Source organism: Bombus vancouverensis, chromosome 11, assembly GCF_051014615.1.
Source record: "Bombus vancouverensis nearcticus chromosome 11, iyBomVanc1_principal, whole genome shotgun sequence".
Lineage (NCBI taxonomy): Eukaryota > Metazoa > Arthropoda > Insecta > Hymenoptera > Apidae > Bombus > Bombus vancouverensis.
Genome location: NC_134921.1, coordinates 10554889 through 10574642, shown reverse-complemented (window position 1 = coordinate 10574642; position 19754 = coordinate 10554889). Strand labels below are relative to the sequence as shown.

Genomic DNA, 19754 nt, shown 5'->3' with positions numbered 1-19754 from the left:
CACCCACCACCACCACAAACTGACCGTTTCTTGTCGCTTTTCTTTCAATTAGCGGCGTTTACTTCTCTTTCCCGATTTCCGAAATTTGAGCACATATTTGTAGACTTTTAATTGATTTTCACTTAGGCCTAAGATCCTCGATCTACGATTCCCAAACACTCGTAAACCTTCACGCCAACAACGAAACTCTTGCTCGTCTATATGCGCGCGCCTAAACTAGCGACAGAGACGTACAAGCATAATCCACGCACTCTCTATTCACGCAATTTCTTCACCATATTCTTCGCTCAATCACCATCTCCGTTCTTCGCTGCTCTTGCATTCTCCGTGCTTTCCTGCCGCGCGATTCGAGATCGCCGTTTCAAAACCCTCCCACCTTCAAAACGACCGAACAGATCTTGTCTAGCAGGGTAACCGCTGACAAGCTGATATTTGAAAATTGACATGATTCGTGGGACTGTTAGGGACTCGACCGAACAAACGCACCGAACAGGCAATACCGCGCTTCAAAAACAGATATCTACCATTCCACTATACGTCTGACTATTCCGGTCTGTTCTACTTGCACGTCGCCGAACCGACTTCTACGTTTTCGTTTTTTCCAGAATTGATATTTGCCTGTGGGAACGTTGTCCGGTGTCATGACCCTTGACGACCAGTCCCTTGATAGAACGTTTCAAAGCGTTAGTCGCATTCGAGATCTCTTTAAAATCGGTCCAAGCCTCGGCGTGGCTGGAATCCGACGCAATGGAATGTATTCTCAGCCCGCGCGCAACGACAACCTTCAATCAGCCGAAAATTTTCTCAAAACTACGTCTCAGTCGATTCTCTTCTTTCTTCTTTGGATTAATCGCAGTCTTGACTCGAGGAGAACTACAAAACGACGAAATACGGAACGTGGAGGAGGGCGCCGATCGCGCAACTCCCCGATGGAAGAGCATGGGGGGAAACCGGCAAAGAGAAGCCGATCCTTTCGACGATCGTCCAATTAGTGGTATTCGAGGTGAGCCTTTTCTTTCGTCCACGATCCACGCGCTTCGTACCTTCGAACTCGTTCTTCGATTTACTCGACCTCTGTTTTCGAACGTGTATCAGCTCGGTAAGCAGGAAACGCGCGTTTCGTTGCTCCCTGATGCATCCAGATGCGTCGCAGCGTGTCTTGGTCCGCGAAGATCGATGACCGATCGCGCATGGGTGACGATGAGCGACGAAAAATCGCATGAAGACGAGAACCTTGACGATAATGATGAGTATGACGATGCAGAGAGTCCGGGACGGGGAGACTGTAAGACGGTTCCGACATTTTCATTGCGGCTGCTGCTGCATCTGAGCCTGTTGCATGCTGCCTATAACGTTCTTAATCGTCGTGTTCCTCAGCAGCCTCTTGAGCATACCGCTGGAACCACGATGCTGCAGGCTCTTGTGCGTCGTGAGTGAGTTCTTCGTGCGATACCTACGGTTGCAGAACTCGCAAACGTAGAGGGTGTCCGATTGCTCGTGCTTATCCTGGAAATGACGCTTCAGGGAGTAGTAGCATGAGAAGTTGCGACGGCAGTACGGGCATTCCTGAGGCTCGTTTATGCCACCCGCCGTTGGCGGTGGCATCCGGTACATGGCAGAGGGAGGCGTCGACGGTGCTGGATGCATCCCGTTGCCCGTACCTGAAAATCGTCCATCGCTCGTCAGAAATATTTTTATTTGATGGTCGTTCTTCACCATCGTGCGAGAACGGAATCAAACCAACGTAGGTAGGTTTGAAAATCTGAATTATCGTAATTGAAAAGATTGCGAAACAGTGAAGAGACAGCTCCAATATATAAATTGAATTTATTTGAAAACTTTATTTATTTGAAAATTATATACCGAGGGAAAAAATATTCGATGTTTCAGTAAATTGTGCTTTTAATCTTGTTCGTACGATACCCAAAGGATTTTTCTGTCGTCAGGTTAATAGATAAACGAGTGTTCGAAAGCTTTATATTGAAAAGAGCAAAAGTTTATTGCTAGGAATATTAATTGACTATGAATTTATAGCACGCGATACTAACCTTGTTCGTATTGTACCCAGAGGGTTTATCACCAGGCAGATTAATAAATTAATTAACATTCGAAAGTGCGAAAGTTTATTTTACTACGAATATTAGTTGACTGTAAATTTATAGTTCTAAAATGTTCCAAAAATGTGGATAGATTTTTATTGATTTTCACTTGATTCTCGTTGGTTTCTTTAAATTACTGGAAAGTGGAGCTGCCCTCTTACTGTAACAGTCTCTCTAATTCTCGAGTTTCTAAACATACTCGAAGCCCGATGCTGTTCTCGTACGACGGTGCAAAATACAAGTTGATCCCTTAGGATTTAGTCTTCCTCGAACGTCCGAGGGAAAGCAAGAGGAGAAGGTTCTCACGAATCGAGAAAGATCGTACATTAAATTAGCCAGGGATTTCGACGATAAAATTGCCGTCTGTAACGATGTATTCGTAATCCTTATCATCGTGCGAAAACAGTTTTATCATTGGTATAACTTAACAATCCGAGTAAAGAAAGTTGCGGATACGCAAATCACGACACTGTCCTCTCACGATGATACGAATTACAACTCAGTCACTTAGGATTTAATCTTCGTCGAACGTCCAAGGGAAATCAAGAGGAGAGAAGGTTCTCGCGAGTCGGAGAGGATCGTACGTTAAATCAGCCAGGAATTTCGACGTTAGGACGACCGTCTACGACGGTGTATTCGTAATTAGCTGGAACCTCGAACGTTCGATGCAATTCTCAATTAAAGTTGTTTCCTTTCATTCTCGAGACGACCTCGGCTCGGTTTTAATTCAACCCTAGCAGCTGTCTCGGGATCAATTAAGGATTAGCACAGGTTAACTCTTTCTTTCTCCCTCTCGAGGCAATTTGGTGCTTCGCCGATCGATATGTCGGAGTATACCGGAGTATATCGGATGGAACTGTAAGCGATCCATGCGATTGAAACCATCGTTAATTCACCGTGTTGCAATTAGTCGAGTGAATTTGAGACGAAGAGGACCAAAACCACCATGCCAGACGCGTTGTGTTTACGGAATCTACCATTCAGGTTAGTTTCAATTCCATTTTCCGTTAGTTTCCCGCCAATGAAGTTAGATCGCAAGAGAAATAAAAGATAAAAAGACGATAATTAATCCGACGCTTCAGAAGTGCTGGTAGTCGTGCAATAAAACTGCGTGAAACAAGCTACGAATTACCTTCCCGCGATAACGCACGCGTTTCCTCTCTAATGAAAATGTTTGTGCGTGCAAAGGGCTGCGCAGTCATGCTCGTACGCCCGTTGGTTAATGATGAAAAAATCAATACGCGCTAATTCCTCGCGGGCTGGCGAATGAAATTAATTTTGTTAGAAAAAGAAAAAAAAAAGAAGAAAAAGAGATTAGTCGGGATTAACGAAGCTATGGACGCGAGTGTGAACTATCGTCATGCAGCGATGCAAACGAACGAAAGGACGATTTCGTGAAACGTTTGACTTCTGGAGGAAAAAAAAAAGAGTTCAATTTTCGACGATTCATCGACGATCGATCCACCGCACTGAAAGCTGGCATTCCGTGTTAGGCATCGAAGCTGCAAAACGAGCATTAAACGACGGTACGAATTAGCATGCATATACAACATCAAACATCGAGGAGCCACGACGAAAATAAATAGGGTACATGAAAAAAAGAAAAAAACTTTGTAAACCCAAAAAAGGAGAATATAGATGTAAAAGCAAGCGGGAACGACCACGTACAGATAAACAAATTGACTTCCACAAAACGTATAAAAAAAAAAAAAAAAAGAGAGAGAAGTGAAACGGGAGGAGTATGGTGTGGGTGGTGTTAGTGGGAATAACCTGAAGCGTAATTACATCCTGCTGATCGGTCGTTTGGTCAGTGAGACTAAAAAACTCGACCTACTACTCGTAATTGAAGTGTAACCCCATTAAACGTACGATCGGCCAATTCAGCGATCGTCTCTGACTGTTCGATCCGACGATCGGCATGGTTCTTGTGTCTCCAGCGTCGTTACGAATGAAGGACGAGTACTCGACGCATCGATCCCGAGTCACCGACACAGGGGGTATAACGGAACTGCGAATACCGGAAGAATTCGATCGGCGACCGTACGGTACCGAAGAGAATGAAGGACGACGGGAGGAGAAGAAAGAAAAGCAGTTCTGCAGGATAAACAGGACGGAGGGAACGAACGACGCTGGGACGAAAGCTTCGAAATGCAAGAAGAGGAGGTAGGGAAGTAGTAGTAGTAGTAGTAGTAGTAGTAGTAGTAGTAATAGTAGTAGTAATAGTAGTAGTAGTAGTGGTAGTAGTAGTAGTAGTAGTAGTAGTAGTAGTAGTAGTAGTAGTAGTAATAGTAGTAGTAGTAGTAGTAGTAGTAGCGGTAGTGGTTGTGGTGGTGGTGGTGGTGGTGGTAGTAGTAGTAGTAGTAGCAGCAGAAGAAGAAGATGAAGAAGAAGAAGAAGAAGAAGAAGAAGGGTCGGTCCACGTGGGAGTTGAGACCGGTTTCTCTGGCATGCATTTTCTGCGAGATGAAGAAGGAACGGAACTGTTGTACGCGGAGCCGAGGTCGTATAGCGAACCGATGATTACGCGATTGTGACCTGCGCGATCGTTCCAACGGCGACGTGGTAAGGTTGAACCGCCGTCGAATCCAAAGGCTGGTTGATAGACTCTGTGGAAGTGATAAGAGAGATAGGAGAAATAGGAAAGGTTATCGGTTGGTAAGAAACGCGAGAAAACTTCCGCGAGAGATCTATGTGATGTATGAGAGAGGTACGTGTCCCTACCTTATCTAAACCTTCAAAAGAACTTAATGTCAATGTCGCCGGGTCTGCTCTTATGATAGGTATATATGTGGGTCATCAGGGAGTTACGCGAGCAGTATACCCGCTCGCAGATGACGCATCTGTACTCCTCCTGTCGCTCGGCGTGCTTGTCGGCAACGTGGCGTTTCAGGGATGCTTTGCTGCATAGCACCTTGCCGCACAGCTGGCAGGTGAACAGCTTCTTCGCTGACTGGGTGTTCAGAGAGTTCAAGGTCAGCCCCGTCATAGAGGTGAGCACTGAAACACAACAATGCACCTCATGCAGCTGCAACCCCCACACTTAAACCCTATCTCGTATCAAAGGATGACGCAAGCGATAAACTCTTTCTCTCTGTTCATCACCGTCCTCTTTCTTCCCATTTTTTCTTCCTGCTCTCTAACATTTTCCTCTTTCTTTCTTTCTAAAATTCGTCCCTTGTTATTTTCAATCTCTCTTTCTCCCTCGCTCGTTCTCTGTTCGCCCGTGCTCGTATTTTCCTAAACGACGCGGTAAGTTCAATAACGGGTAAGTAAAACGTGGAACGTTGTCAGATGGAAATGGATATTGCGCGTATTAGGTGGGTTCGTTTCTTTCACGAGGATGGAAAATGTAAAAAACATGTAAAAACGAATCCGATCGTTATACCGAAAGATAAATGTCGGAAAAGTCCTTTCTTCGATGATGTCTTTTCAAATCTCGGCCCCGTCTCTTTCTCTCTCTCTCGCTCGCTTGCTTTCTCGCTCGTCTTTTCTCTCTCTCTCTCTCTCTCACTCACTCATTCTCTCTTTCTACACGTTATTGTCACGTTTTTACAAATTATTCACGGATCAGTTCTAGCTGTCGCATTGTACGGCAAAAACTGTCAGAATTCAACGTTTCCTTTAGGCTTTTTAGAACGTGCCTCCTTACATGATTCGCGCAACTTTTCAACAATCGCATCAACGTCTCTGCGATGCGATCACCTTCACGATCCTTCGTATTTCCGCGTACCTCGTGACCCTCGTTGGCATTCTATGGAAGTCCCGGCCTCGACCCACCCTATCGTGCGCGCGATGCCGTTCATTTTAAACGTCGCGGGATTAAACGGGACCAAGATTCGAAAAGGAAAAACAAGGCGAAAAGGAAAACGAAGTGAAACGAACCCAGAGTGCACATTCGATATAGCGAAAGAAAGGGGGGAGGCTCTGGGGGTGTGGAAACTCTTCCGACGACGTTTCAAAATGGCTGGTCGCCTTTCGGGGGAGCGAAGTAAGAACTTTCAATGGCAGTTTTTTCTTCGAACCGCTGACGAACCCACCGCGAAACTAAAGCCTTCAACGAGGGTTAAGACGTACACGCGCGCACACAGAGAAACAAGTAGAATGACTCCGTGTCTCTTCAGCCCTGTTGGCATTCCGGCCGTCTCCTTTGCGACTTTATGCATTTACGACGTATGCAATTCAGATAAGAAGATAGAGATGCAACGAACGAACGGATTGGTGGACGAACGAACGAACGAACGAACGAACGAACGAACGAGCAAGCGGGCGAGCCAGTGAGGGGTAGATTTAGAAAGAGAAAAAGAAAAAAATAGGGACGGAGAAAGAAAATGTATATACTGTACTGTACTGTACTATAGTATACTATACTATACTATACTATACGGTTTGAAGAACGAAACGAAGCACAGACACGGAAACGAATTAAGCGTTAATATAAGAAGGCGCGCGGTTCATTTGTAATGGCCGCGTGCTCGTTAATTAAAAGAGATCCGGTCAGACGGAGTCACTGGTGTAGCGTTGTGCGCGATGCAACCTATGCGCGTATGGCTATATAATACAAATACCGTATCTGCCTTTTTTTTTCTTCCTTCGCCCTTTAGCCATCGAACGCGAATGGAGGCGAGGCCAACCCCTTCGTTCAATGCCTTTGGCTGGAAAAAGCTTTTTATCCAATTTCTCGAGCTACGTCTCGTTAAACTTCAAGCAAAAGAAATTGTGAACAGCCTCACTGATGAGGTCGGTCGGAGGATTTCGATGGAAGAGAGATCGTGAAACGTATTCGTACACACGTACACGCGCACGCAATCGTGCACACATATTCACACGTACGCATACGCACAAAAGGCGCTCGTACAGAGCGATAGAAAGGAAGGGAATAATACGGGAGAAGGTTGTGTGTGACGTAGATAAACAGAGAACGGGTTGTACAAAAGTTGCGTAGGCAGTCCTTTTTGTCCGATCTAAAGTATATATAAGAATATATATATATATATAAACACTCTCCAATCATTCTAGACAGATATGTACGTACGTATAACGTATGCTTCGTTAAGGGTCACGCCTTCTGCGTGAAACTTGACGGACGTGAGGAATTAAATAAAATTAAAAAAAATGTAAAAAAAAAACGAGAAGAGAAATAATAGGAGACGACGAGAAGGAAACACTGAGCATTCTGGGTGACACTTAAAGCATGCAATTCGAAGTAAACGTAATAAATGCGTGAGCCTGGCGAGCGGCGTGGCGGCTTAATCGTTCTCTTTCCTTTTTTTTTTTTTTTTTTGCATACTGTGAATGGCCCTCGTTTCTCTCACGGTCTCGATCTTGTTCAAATGGATCGAGAATGCGCGTCGCCTCTTAGATTGCCTTTTGGCTCCAACATCTATACTTTGGTGCTGTCGTGTTCTCTTTTGCCACGATGGAAAAATGCGAAAAGTTTTGTATTCTGACTTCCGAGGAAATCAACGTTTCGCAGGAGAACAAAGGCACGCGTGGTTTTCCTCGTTCGAGAAACCCTTTTCGACCCTTCCCGCTGCTGAAGAATCGTTCTTACTTCGATCTCCACACACGACCATGCGCCGTCTGCGATATTTCCGAAGCGAGACGGGCGTTCACGTACGATTACGTTCCTACGTTCACGTGCCACGTGAAAAGAGGATCGACGAAAATGCGTGAACGGAATCGGACCCGCGATTTATCGAACGATCGTTGCCAAACGATCGGTAGAATTCCGGTTCGTGTCGGTTTTCCCATTGATACAGGCTCGAACGTTCAAATGTCGTAACTTACCTTCCAGCTGAAAGAAAGAGGCGTGACACAATGCGTATCGTTTAACAGGTTCAGGTGCGGAACACGAACGGGGTTAAAGGAGTGAATGTACCTGCCTGGAGGCATGAGACCGTTGTTATCGGTTTTGTCACTTTTCGAGGATGTGATAGGTGACTAAAAACGAAGAAAAAGAAAAAAGAGAATACAAGCGAATTATTAAACCAAATAGTACATTTCATATTATATAAAAAAAATGTGGTGAAAATATATTAAGATGCATTTGACATTGCTTAAAAATAAAAATAATAATAATAACTATAATTATAATAATATAATAATATTAATAATAGTCATCAATAAATATATATTATAACCAGAACACCTTGGCAGATAACAAATAATAAGCAAGCACGGTAACGCTCGACATTATTTCGCTTAAGAAGAAACGATTTGTACCCGAAACGGAGTCGTTACCGGAAAGAATTCAGCCTTTTTTTTTTTATTCCATGTTCCCCGGATGTTTTTCATGATGTTTCGAGCCTATGGCACCGGTTGTGTTTTATTTCTCAATACAATTTTACATATCTGACGAATTTCGAATAAGCTCGTTTTTTCTCAGTGCTTTGCTGCTTCTTTCTTCGCTCTATTCCTCGTTCTCTCTCTCTCTCTCTCTCTCTATCTCTCTATCTCTATCTCTCTCTCTCTCTCTCCCTCTCCCCATTCTTCCTCTCATACTCGGAATACTCTCTATAACTCGGAATTACAAAATAATTCTATTCAACGGTATCGCGATGTGTATCGTTCTCGCACAGGTAATGATATCGTCGATGGTATATGTCTGCTCAGTATCCGTGGGTGATCGCTAATTTAATTCTATCGTAGGGTAATTGAACGAAATTACGGCTTACGTTATTATTTAAGAAAGCTGGTTGTACGAAACTGCTGCTTGCTCTCATGTCTGTATTGTATAATAGCTGCTTGCGTTAAAAACAGTACAAAAAACTCAGAGAAAAAAAAAGAACATTGTAAGATCCTACGGTCGCTATTGCATAAGTCTACGGGATAATAATTACAAGAAATAAAAAAAGAGATACAGAACCTAGACGTGTGTGTAACTATGTATATAAATGTGCCTCTTACCCATGACCATAATTAAACAGTAGTAGTGTCTGTGCGCTAAAAGCCTAACGTGTAAAAAAAAAAGAACAAAAAACGAGAAGCGAACGAAGGAAACGTGGATATGTCAGATACAGAAGCGATAATAAAAATTAAAAAAAAAAGATGGAACTGTGTGTGTCCTGCCAACGAATGAATATTAAAATACGCGTTGCGCCGATTCTGTTACATATGTACCGCTTTTCCCATTCACTCATTCATTTCTCAGTTGATTCGAACTGCTGCGGTGCCCTGCCAATCTGATCGCGTTCATGCTTTCCCTCTAACCGTGTTATAACTTAGAAATTAGATACTTTTAATTAACATTTGTTTGGTAACATCAGTCAAGAAACGTTTAAGATCAGTCCAATGTAGAGTCGACTAATTAGAACGATAAAAAAATAGAAGAAAAAAAAAGAAAAAAAAAAAGAAAAAAGGAAAAAAGAAAAAAGATAAATCAGTCCAATTCAGTCTGAGACTAAAGCGTGTCGCGGATGGCGTTCGGATGGCTAACTACGATGATAGCAATCAGGTACGCGTCACGAGTTTGTCCCCGGTGTCTCAGCTTTTCGAATTCATCGTCGAACATTTTTCGTCTCTTCTACTACGTTTTCGTGAAACTCCATCCCTCGTCTACGCCCCTTCGATGAAAGAAGGGGCTGAAACAGCAGACGTTGCCAAGCGCGACACGTTCAATTCAACAATTCAGTCTTTCGAGGTTCGAAATCGGCTTCGAACGATTCATTTTGCACTGGCCAATCGTTAAAATTAGTAAGGAAGCACCTTCGCTCCTTGTCTTTGCGCGGGTTTCGCAAGGCCAACTACAGAGCGCGAATTCCGAGAACGGCGTGTATTATTCCCAACGGGTGACTTCGCGAGCCGTCGGTATATAATCATAAATTATTTAAAACCACAGTAGCACGGTCTCTTCATAACGCGTTAACGTAGAGCGAAATTAAACGAATGATAAACAAAAAAAAAAAAAAAAGAAAAAAAAGAGAAAGAAAATACTCAAATAAACTTCTACTAATATATAATTTGCAGTTAAATATTCATTCAATTTATATTAATTTCATTAATAATTTATTATTCTCATAATATAGCGCCGACCGCGGATCGGAGGGCGAAATATATATTCCGCAATTATATTTGGCCATTTTTACAGTAGTCACAAATCAATTTCTTTGAATAAATCTACTAGTTTAAATATTATCAATATCAGTTCTTTCCCCAGTACTGACTACTATAAAATTGTGTTCGTTACTCTCGTAATTTAAAGCTTCGTTCTTCCTCATTTCCTCTTTCCAACCAAACAAAGAAACACCACACTCTTTCCCGACATCGTTCCTTATTCCCCCACTCATTTGTTTGCATAAGAAAATGCTCGGCGTCGAACGTACTTTCGGAACTCTAAAGAAAATTTGCTAAAGCGATTTCCCATTTTTTTTTTCTTTCTTTCTTTTTTCTTCTCCCACTATCCATCTCGCGTCCATTTCATTCGTCGTTGAACCTCACCATCAGTCATAGAAACGGAAATCACGAGTGTATACCACGCCGAAAATACGAACGACGCGGACCACTTAACAGAATATAACCTAATTTAAATTATCATAGCCTATCTAACGATGTACAAGTGTTGTCTTCGTGTTTAACGTGTATTCCATGTTCATCGATAAGTATATGTATATGTATATCCAGCTGTCTATGTCAGTCTGTAAATGTCTCGAGTGTTTGCGCATACGTGTGTGTGCGCGTGTGTGTGCGCGTGTGTGTGTGTCTGTGTATGTCTGGCTATGTCTCACGCCGTTTGTACAATGATGCACAGTGGTAAGTTGTAAAATATATCGTATGTGTCTATGTGTGCTCTGCGAATTATTTTGCGATCGATCCTCTACAAACGTCGACGCACGACGGGATCTAGTCTGTCTATATGTTTATCGTTCAGGACCCCTCGAATCCTTCCTGACGCGCGAATTATCGTTTCAGACGATGTACTCATTAGGTACACGGGTTTCACTTTTTTCCAAGAAACTCTCAGCTTTACCTGATCGTACATTTTATTTTCCATGATGTCGCCGAGACTCTGTTTATGAGATCGTAACGAAATGGAAATAAGAAAGGTGGAAGGAAACGATGTAAAAAAAGCATCGAACGTTACCGAATGATCGACAAAATATGTATCTGAACGATCTCGTGATCATCAGGAAGTCCTCGCGAGATGGCTTATCAAAGTTCTACTAAAATATAGGTATATGCTATGTAGTCGGTTATATGTATATATGGCTATTATCGTTTAGTATATAAGTAACCTGTCAGTGTTAGTGGACCGTGTTTCCTCATTTCTCATCCCTTCCCCTATCTGAAAACCGAAGAGGTGTTTAAATTCGCGACACGGTTTCTGCCGCCTGGAAACGTTTCCCATGAAACGGTGTCGTCATCGCGGCGCCCCTTCTCCTCCAACCCTGTCATCCCCCCTCGTCTTTCCTCCGTTGACGCGCGTCTTGCCGCGATAACGCAAGAAAAAGAAAAAAAGAAGAAGAAAATTCGAAAGGTACGAGTAAGAAAGTAGACGACGTAGGCACGGAGCGGAGAAGTGGCAAAGAATCAAGTGTATGCAAATGAACGTGCCAAGGCCGCGAGGGTGAAACACGCCTTCCTTTCCTGCTTTCCTCGTCCCTCTTCTTCTTTTGAGTATTGCGAGTATAGAAAAAACTCTCGAGAATGATTCGAAAACACGATGATATCGGATATCAGCGAATTGTGTGTCGAGATGACGCGCGACTTTACGGAACGTACGATGAAAACGAAAACATAGAAGAATTAAGAAGAAGAAACGAGTGGTGTGCGTTGCGGTGATGAAAGATTTAACAGCGAAAAAGGAAAGTGAAATTAACGTTCGATGCTAACGACCACGACAACGATCAATAATAGTAATAAAAATGCAACTATAATCGTCCGTATATAATAGTCATAAAAAATAATAATATTTAATAAGATAAGGTACTTTACGTAAAGCCCGGTATATAGTATTTAAATGAATATGTGTCTGTGTGCAAGGTACCCCTCTAAAGCATTTTAATATGGAATGAATATATTAAGATAAAATATATATATATTATATTATATTATATCAATATATCTCCTGTCTCTCAGTGTCCGTCGCGGAACGAGGACGAAATTCGTCGCAGAGGAGAACGTACGTACACGGTCCCCTCCACCACGGGTACCCTGCCACTGCGTAACTTTTTTGTCATTTTTGTTTACTTTTTACAACCGTGTTACCATGCGATCGTTATCGATCCGCGACGGAGGTTCCCCACTTGTGCTTCATCCGCGCGTATTTCCCCTGCCCTCCCCCCAAAACTAATTATTCCTCCCCTCTGTAGCCCTCCCTCAACAACTAAACAATTAAAAATTCTCGAGTCTTCTGATTAATCAATATTTCGTTTACAGTCTTGTCGAAACGTTTCGGACGTTTCCGCCTAAAAGTTAGTTGGACGATGGTGTCTCCGACACCTGGAAGTATCTTTTCTTTTCTTTTTTTTTTTTTTTTTTTTTTGTTTCATTTCTCTCCCATTCCTTTGTTGCATTACATAAATCTAACTACTGTATAGCCTGCGATTAAGCCGTGTATCGGTACAGAATGTCGTTTAAGCGCGTCTCGAAGACGAGTCGCGCGAAAGGACGTTGCACTGAACATTTGCCGTGTGATCGGCCCGTTCACGGGAATCTAAACGATTCGCGTTTGACTCGACGAGCCGACGATTCTGCGAAGCCGCCGATATCCTTCGAATCATCGCCAACGTACGACCAGACTTGGTTTTTCATCGCGAAACCCTCGGTCAGTCGGCTGACCAACTCGCTTTCGTTAGGCTCTCGGGCGATTCGAAAGTTTCACACAAGTATCGTAGAAAGATCCGGAGAGTTACGCGGTATAAAAGTAGACGAAAATAACTATGCGATTTATACTAATTTTTCTGCAGCACTACGCGCTGTAGAACATACACGATCACCGTCGTCCCCCAATTTCCTTCCAAGACTCCGCGATATAGAAATTGTAAAACTGATCAGGGAAAACGGCAAATCCGAAGTGTCGTCGTGGCAATCGTTTTAGATTCGTCGAACGTGCGTTGAAGATGACTCGAATCGATGAAAACGGGCATTCGCAACGCTGAAACAACGAGCAAAGCCTCGACTGCGGACGGGACGCGTCCGGAAGGTTGATTCTCTCACAAGCTTCCGCGACTATGTTGATGAAAAAGATTCGTTTCGATTCTTCATCGAGAAACCGAGGAATCCTTTCGTGTAATGAGAATAATCTCACTTCGTAAAACGCTTAGCCCTAACAAATTGATAACACGTTAGTCCGGCCAAAGATGGAGGCCAAAATTTTCAGATTTTGTACGTTTCATCGTACGGCCGTACAAAATCTCGCCCGGAGAAGTTCAACATTGGAACTCGGTGAAAATATATCGACACGTGTCGTCCCGTAAGGTGTGCACTCGACTGCCATGTTGGAATAACAATCGCCACGTTCATCATGTTCGTCTGGAAGCACTGATTTTCTGTTTCTACGAAGTCAGTCTCTTTCGATTTCCATGATATATCTCTCTCTTCGCAATACGGACGTCTCTCGGTCTCGCTCCATCGACGAAGAAGCAGCGTGCGCTCGTCGCGAACAGCATGCACGCGCGAAGTTAAAACTCTACTACGTTACACTTTCGTCTCCACCGACATATCGCCTTTTTCTCGACCGATTAAAAACTATCGACCCGAGATCACGTTACTGGTCCCATGTATCGCAAACGTTAACAGACAAATCGCCGAACTAACGAACACGTCGTCGTCGTGACGACTAACCAATCGATAATAATTAACAACTAACAACAATTCCATTTACTCGCGCGGCTTGCAGCCGTGAACGACGAAAAAAGGGACAATAACAAAGGCAACGGTAACGCGCGTTATCGAACAGACGCGGAAAGGAAAGAAAAATGAGAAGAACAATCGCGATCCTTCGAGCGGCCATGCTGTCGACAAGTTGATCGTTCTCATTCCTTGGAGCCCCCACAACGTCGTCCATTGGCACCGTTTTTTTCCTTCCTTCGTGCTTTTTCTGTCTTTCTACTAAGCTCGTTTTACAGTGTTCCTCGGCACGATGCGAGCATAACGCGACGATAACCGGCTCTATTTCTGCCTACGATGGTAGATGCTCTTGTGATTGTTCAGACTGTTGAGCGTCCTGAACACCTTGTGGCAGAGAGCGCAGACCGCGCTATTCAGGGGCTGAAAGTGTTGCTGTTCTTTGTGCCGTTTGAGGGTGAGCTTCGTGGAAAGGGTTTTACCGCAAACGTCGCAGGTATAGCATACACCCGGTGGCAGCAGTGGGTTGCCGTGTAACGGGTGCGATAATCTCATCGCGAGAATCGCCGACGGTGGGCCTGCTGGACCGTCACCGACCGATTTATTATTATTATTATTTTTTTCATTTTTCGCAAACGAACGAAAGGGAAATGCCGATTGTTTTTTTTTTATTGTCGTTGTTGTTAATCGTTATAGTTATATAGAGAATTAGCATTCAAGTGAATAAGGCGATCGAAGGTTAGACAGAGATGGAAATGAAAAAAATTAAAAAAAAGCAGCGTAATACGAGAAAGAGTTAAATAGAATTTTTTTTTTTTTTTAAGCAAAGAGTGAGAGAAATGGCAAAGAAACAGTGAAAGAGCGAATAAAGTAATAAGTAATAATGTAGAGTTACGGAAGAATTAAGAGAGAAACAGAGAAATATATATATATATAGAGAGAGAGAGAGAGACCAAGCACCATTGTCCGTTATAAATATCGACACCCAATTAAAAAGAAAAGATATTTTCCGTTACGAACCAATATTTGTGGCGTAGGAGGAGGCACACGGAGAGCCACGTGTGTGGATGGACCCCCAGCGCAAATCCGTGTTCGTGAAGGTAGCGGGTAGGTACACACAGAACAATGACGAACCAGAGCCGAACGTATAGCCGAGCGAGCGGGACCGGGAACAAACAAGAACAAAGATACGACTGCCATTAATATCACTGGACAAGATTAGTGTACGCTGATGGTATTCTTTAATGCGCAGGGCCGGGGGTTGATGAGGGTGGTAATGTGTGATCGGTAAGGCTAAATGCGGAATTCGTTGGCGTTCGTACGAGGTATGTAAGGTTGAAAATTAGGTAACATCAGAGGAAAACGAGTAGGAAAGTGAAAAGATTGAAGAACAAGTGTATATTCGGGCTATTTGGATGGTATTTGCGTAGGATGGTAAATGCAATTTGATGGTAAGAAGGTGACAGATTGGAGGATACACGATAAGGAAATACAGATGCATCGAGGGGCCGCCGATTTGCACGTGGTGGCAGCTATTTCGAGGGTTGTTCAACCTCCGGCCACGAGAACATTTAATTTAATTGCGGCCGCTCGAAATTCTTTTTCTCCTTTTCCGTATGATCGTACCGATCGTAGAGAGAAAGGTAGCTCGTGGCTCTGGTTTGTCATTGACCATAGGTAACGCGACGATCGAAGGATCGTCGCCACCGGAAGTCGGGATTCTCTACGAATCTCGAGGCACGGTTATCGATGCGCGTGCACGTTCCTGCGCGGCCCTGAGCCGTGACTGAGTCGAGGTCTCCGCTGCATTCTTCGAAGCGTTTTCTTTCTCGCTCATAACATTCCTTTCCTGTACGTTCAATGGCCATATACGCGAAACAATCGAAGGTGAAAACCTCGATAATATTTGCGACGACGCGACGACGCCACGACGATACTCATTGTCAGCTCTATACTCTTTTGTCGTGTCGTGTCGTATCGTGTCGCGTCCCGTCGTACCGCGTCGTGGAATGCAACGGAGAGGCATCTCGCATCTTTCTAGGTGGAGAAAGCGAAAGGAAGAAACACGACGGCGATTTGTTGTCAACAAGCCGAAGGACACGAGAAAAGGCTCCTCGTGTTCGTTCTAGGGCAAAGAAAGATGGAAGTAACGGCGAATACAGGCAGTGCAGAGCTGGCGCGCGCGTCCTCGGGACTGGCACATAACGGCGTATTCACGACGGTCTGACCCTCGGTGCTGTGGAGCGTGAACGCGTACCCATTGACTCGGGGACGGCCACGAGGCACCTCGGGCGGCGAATATACGTGTCACGGGGTCTGGGGCTTACGTAGTACGGTGGGGTATGCGTGTATATGGGTCGGCCGGAAGCGCACGCAGGGCAACGAGGTGTAACGCGGCCAAACAAAACACAGAAAAGAAAATATAAAACGCAGCCGAGGTTGCATAATAAAGCCGCGAAGGTTAACGAGACGCACGACGTTACCCGCGTGCACCTTTCTCCGATACGTGAAAAATAACAGGGGGCCGCTCTCTCTCAGCGTACAAAAAAGAAACATTTTATTCATATAAATAATCATGGATAAATTCGAAGAATAATATCAATATAATAATAATTATCATTCATTATCGTAATGCAATAGTAATAAAGATAACAGATCGTCGACGATAAGTCCATTCGAAAATCTGATTAATCATAGTTACGAAACGAGAAAACAAGGATACGATAAGCGTATACGTGTGTGAGTACTATTGGACGTACGCTATCCCCGAAAACCCGATAAGAGAACAATAATAATTAAAAAAAAAAAAAAAAAAGAAGAAACAAGGAGAAGTAACAATATTAGAGACTAAAAAGAGAAGAGAACAGAGTATGTATCGTATATGTGCGTGTGTGTACGTATTTATAAACTTCTATATATTCGTGTAATTACGTTCGTATCGATAAATTCAGATATAAAAGACTTTCTTATTTACATGAATACGTACGCACGCGCCCTCTACGGCGTCTATTTTCGTTTGAACAGAATTTATATGTAGATTCTACGTAATAGGCGACGCAGTCTTCGTCAAGAATATTCTACGATCGAAGTCGATGTTTTTTTGCGCCAGCTTCGATTCCTTTCGAAGGGTGAATAAAAAACGCGAGAGCTATCACAATTTTCATCTCGATATCGCAGTCGCAAAATAACAAAAAGGTAACCATTAGATAGAATTCTCGCGCTAACAATAATCGTCGAAAAATCCAAACAAAAAAAAAAAAAATAGAAAAAAAAGACAAACGAAGTATATTAAAAATAGAAACGCGTACCTTTGTAACAGAAAAACGAGAAAAAAAAGAAACCCATCCGAGCGATCGGTGAAACACGTCTCGAACGTAGAATAAATTAAGATTAATACTAAATTGTAACCGCGAACGATGCCACCGTTGCGTTGAACCAATCGAAATCGACCGAGCGAAATGCAACCGCTAATTTAGCAATCGACATTGATTGTCTCGACGGAATTGTTCTCCGTGGTGAGTAACGCGCGTGATGCCGATACACATCGTTCTTGTTGTTTCCGGTACCGTTACAATTTCCCAAAGATTTCGGCGCACGTGTGCAACATGGGCGGGAGGAAGGAACGAAAAAAGCGTTTCGGTACTTTTCATTGCACCACATCCCGTAAGAACGGTATATTAAGTAACTTTCCTTTGGCTGCACCTTAAGGTACCTCTACACGTATTTCGATCGTCACATTCGTCGCTCTCTTGTTAAAGGAGACAGGTAAGAATCGCGTGCGAGCGGAGCAAAACGAGCAAGGTCGTTCGTTGCTGTTCTCAGCCAGTTCCTTCTTCTCGTTCACGAGTCTGGACGGGAAAAGGGATGAGAGAGAAAGAGAGAGACAGAGAAAGATAGAGAGACAGAGACAGAGAGATAGAGAGAGAGAGAATGAGAAAGACGGAAATAGGATGAAAGGAGACGGGCGATCGCGCGTCTAATATCTCGTCAACGTTCTATACGTAGGATAAGCGAAGAACATTACGATCATTAACTTACGTTACATATTATTAACTTATATATAATATATTTTCACGTTTTTGTACTGCGACTTTCCTCGTAACATCGTGCCAGGCGATACTCGCGCGACTACCCCCGATAACCACCCCTCGTAAACTAAGTAATACAAAAAAAGACTGAAAGGGGACGCTTTTCATCTTTCCTTCTTCTTCTTACGAAACGGAATAGTTAAATAAAGAAGATCGAAACAACGAGAGAACTCACTCACGAATATGGAAATCCTGACGTTCCGAATCGTTTTTGCTCGACCCGAGCACCTACCTACTTATATACACTCAACGTAACATTTATATGTATATATATATATATCTCTTTGTAACCTTAGTAGAAAAATTAAACTTCTCGCGCGATTCAAGTGCTTCGAGGTCTAGCTTCATTTTATGTATTTTTTTTACGCTTTTTGTTCATTTTTTTTTTATTTTCCTTTTAGTCTATTTAATTTAAAATATTCGTCCGCTCGAACGAAAATACGAGAAACTATAATATAATAACAGTATCGCCTACTATCACATGATCTTTCCCGCGACCCGAATTCAAAGACGACATTTCCCTCGACATACAGCTCCTACTTCGTGGAGGAGACAAATGCGACATCAATGATCCACGGTAGCGCTAGAGAACGTATGCAAAAATCGACAGCCTATCGTAAGTAAATATCATATCTCGTAATGAAAGAAACGGGACGCGTCTAGCAATCCTACGACGATATTGCCATGAAACCGATATAACGTAAATTGGACCAGTGTGTAGAGGAGATTCTTTAACGACTCGTTTACGACGTGTGTGTACGTTAAACGTTAGCCGACGAATGTTTTAAACTCTCGTTTTGACGGCGTACTATGATCGTCGCACACGTGAAACACTGGCACCGTTCTCGATCCCTAAATTCTCGATATCTCGAAGAACGAATATCGAGAGACAGAGAGATCCAGAGGACCAAGAAATCCATCGAAGGTTTCATGGACCTCCGGCTCTCGTTTATCCCAGTCGTGACTGTTGTTGCTGTTGATCCTGGTGCTGTTGTTGCGGTTGTTGTTGCTGAGAGGTAACTCTGTCCGAGTGTTCTCTCTGCTCTCTCTCCCGTTCGCGCATCTGTTCCATCTCCTTGCGTTGCTGCTCGTTCTTGCTGTGTTGCCGATGATAGATGCTCTTGTGGTTCCGGAGGCTGTTCAGGCTCGAGTAAACCCGCTTGCAGATGTTACAGATCGGTTCCTTGCTGGGCCTGGTGTGCACGTTCTGTATGTGCCGCCTCAACCGCGTTAGGGAGGTCAGGATTTTGTTGCAAGGCTCGCATCGAAACTCATCGGACGCGCCGCTGCCGGCCAACTGACCTGGCGGCAGAACCAGACACAGGGGTTACTTTTGGTTTTGTGCTCGAACGTCAGGTCGGACGTAGGTCGGACACGTTAACACGGAACGAGGAAACCCGTTCCCCTCCGCTCTAGAGTCCTCTCTCTAGTCACACACATCGCGTGTCCCGCGATCCTCGTCAATTGTTCTCTTTCACTCTTACACCACCATCTACCACCTTTTTTTCCGAGCCGAGAGAGAGAGAGAGAATTCGTGCGCCCTTCTCGATTAGTCGCGCACATTGCACCGTCACCCGACCAAGCCGTGCTCAAACTGTCTTTTTTTTTTTATTTTTTTATGTTTGTCAATATTTTTGCGTTACTTTGGAACCACGTAATTATGCTTGCAGGTGCTACCCAGCATCTTCATCGTACGCCCATTCTACTTTTCATCTTTTCGTTATTACATTTTTATTGGACTTTTTACTTTTGTTATACACATACATAGTGGTACGGCGTGCGT

At 43.6% G+C, this 19754-nt stretch overlaps 2 protein-coding genes across 5 annotated transcripts in view; both read right to left on the bottom strand.

Moving 5' to 3' along the window:
• Nucleotides 1-1305: 1305 nt before the first annotated feature.
• Nucleotides 1306-1719, bottom strand: LOC143303395 (uncharacterized). Its single transcript, XM_076622898.1, has one exon. The coding sequence runs from the start codon at nucleotides 1717-1719 to the stop codon at nucleotides 1306-1308; it is 414 nt and encodes a 137-aa protein (XP_076479013.1).
• Nucleotides 1524-19754, bottom strand: part of br (broad-complex core protein) — a 48116-nt gene continuing 29885 nt past the window's right edge. For 2 of the 4 annotated variants that reach the window (XM_076622713.1, XM_076622714.1), the window contains exons 6-7: nucleotides 4821-5096; nucleotides 1524-1661 (exon numbers count right to left, since the gene is read on the bottom strand). In XM_076622713.1, coding sequence (XP_076478828.1) covers nucleotides 4834-5096 — 263 coding nt within the window. In that variant the 3' untranslated portion in view covers nucleotides 1524-1661; nucleotides 4821-4833. Of the gene's footprint in view, nucleotides 1662-4820; nucleotides 5097-16395; nucleotides 19274-19754 lie in introns of those variants that run through there. The other 2 variants (XM_076622711.1, XM_076622712.1) reach the window with 1 other exon arrangement.

Coding starts and splice junctions, on each gene's coding strand:
- LOC143303395 (XM_076622898.1), bottom strand. CDS start 1,719: ATGGTGAAGAACGACCATCAAATAAAAATATTTCTGACGAGCGATGGA.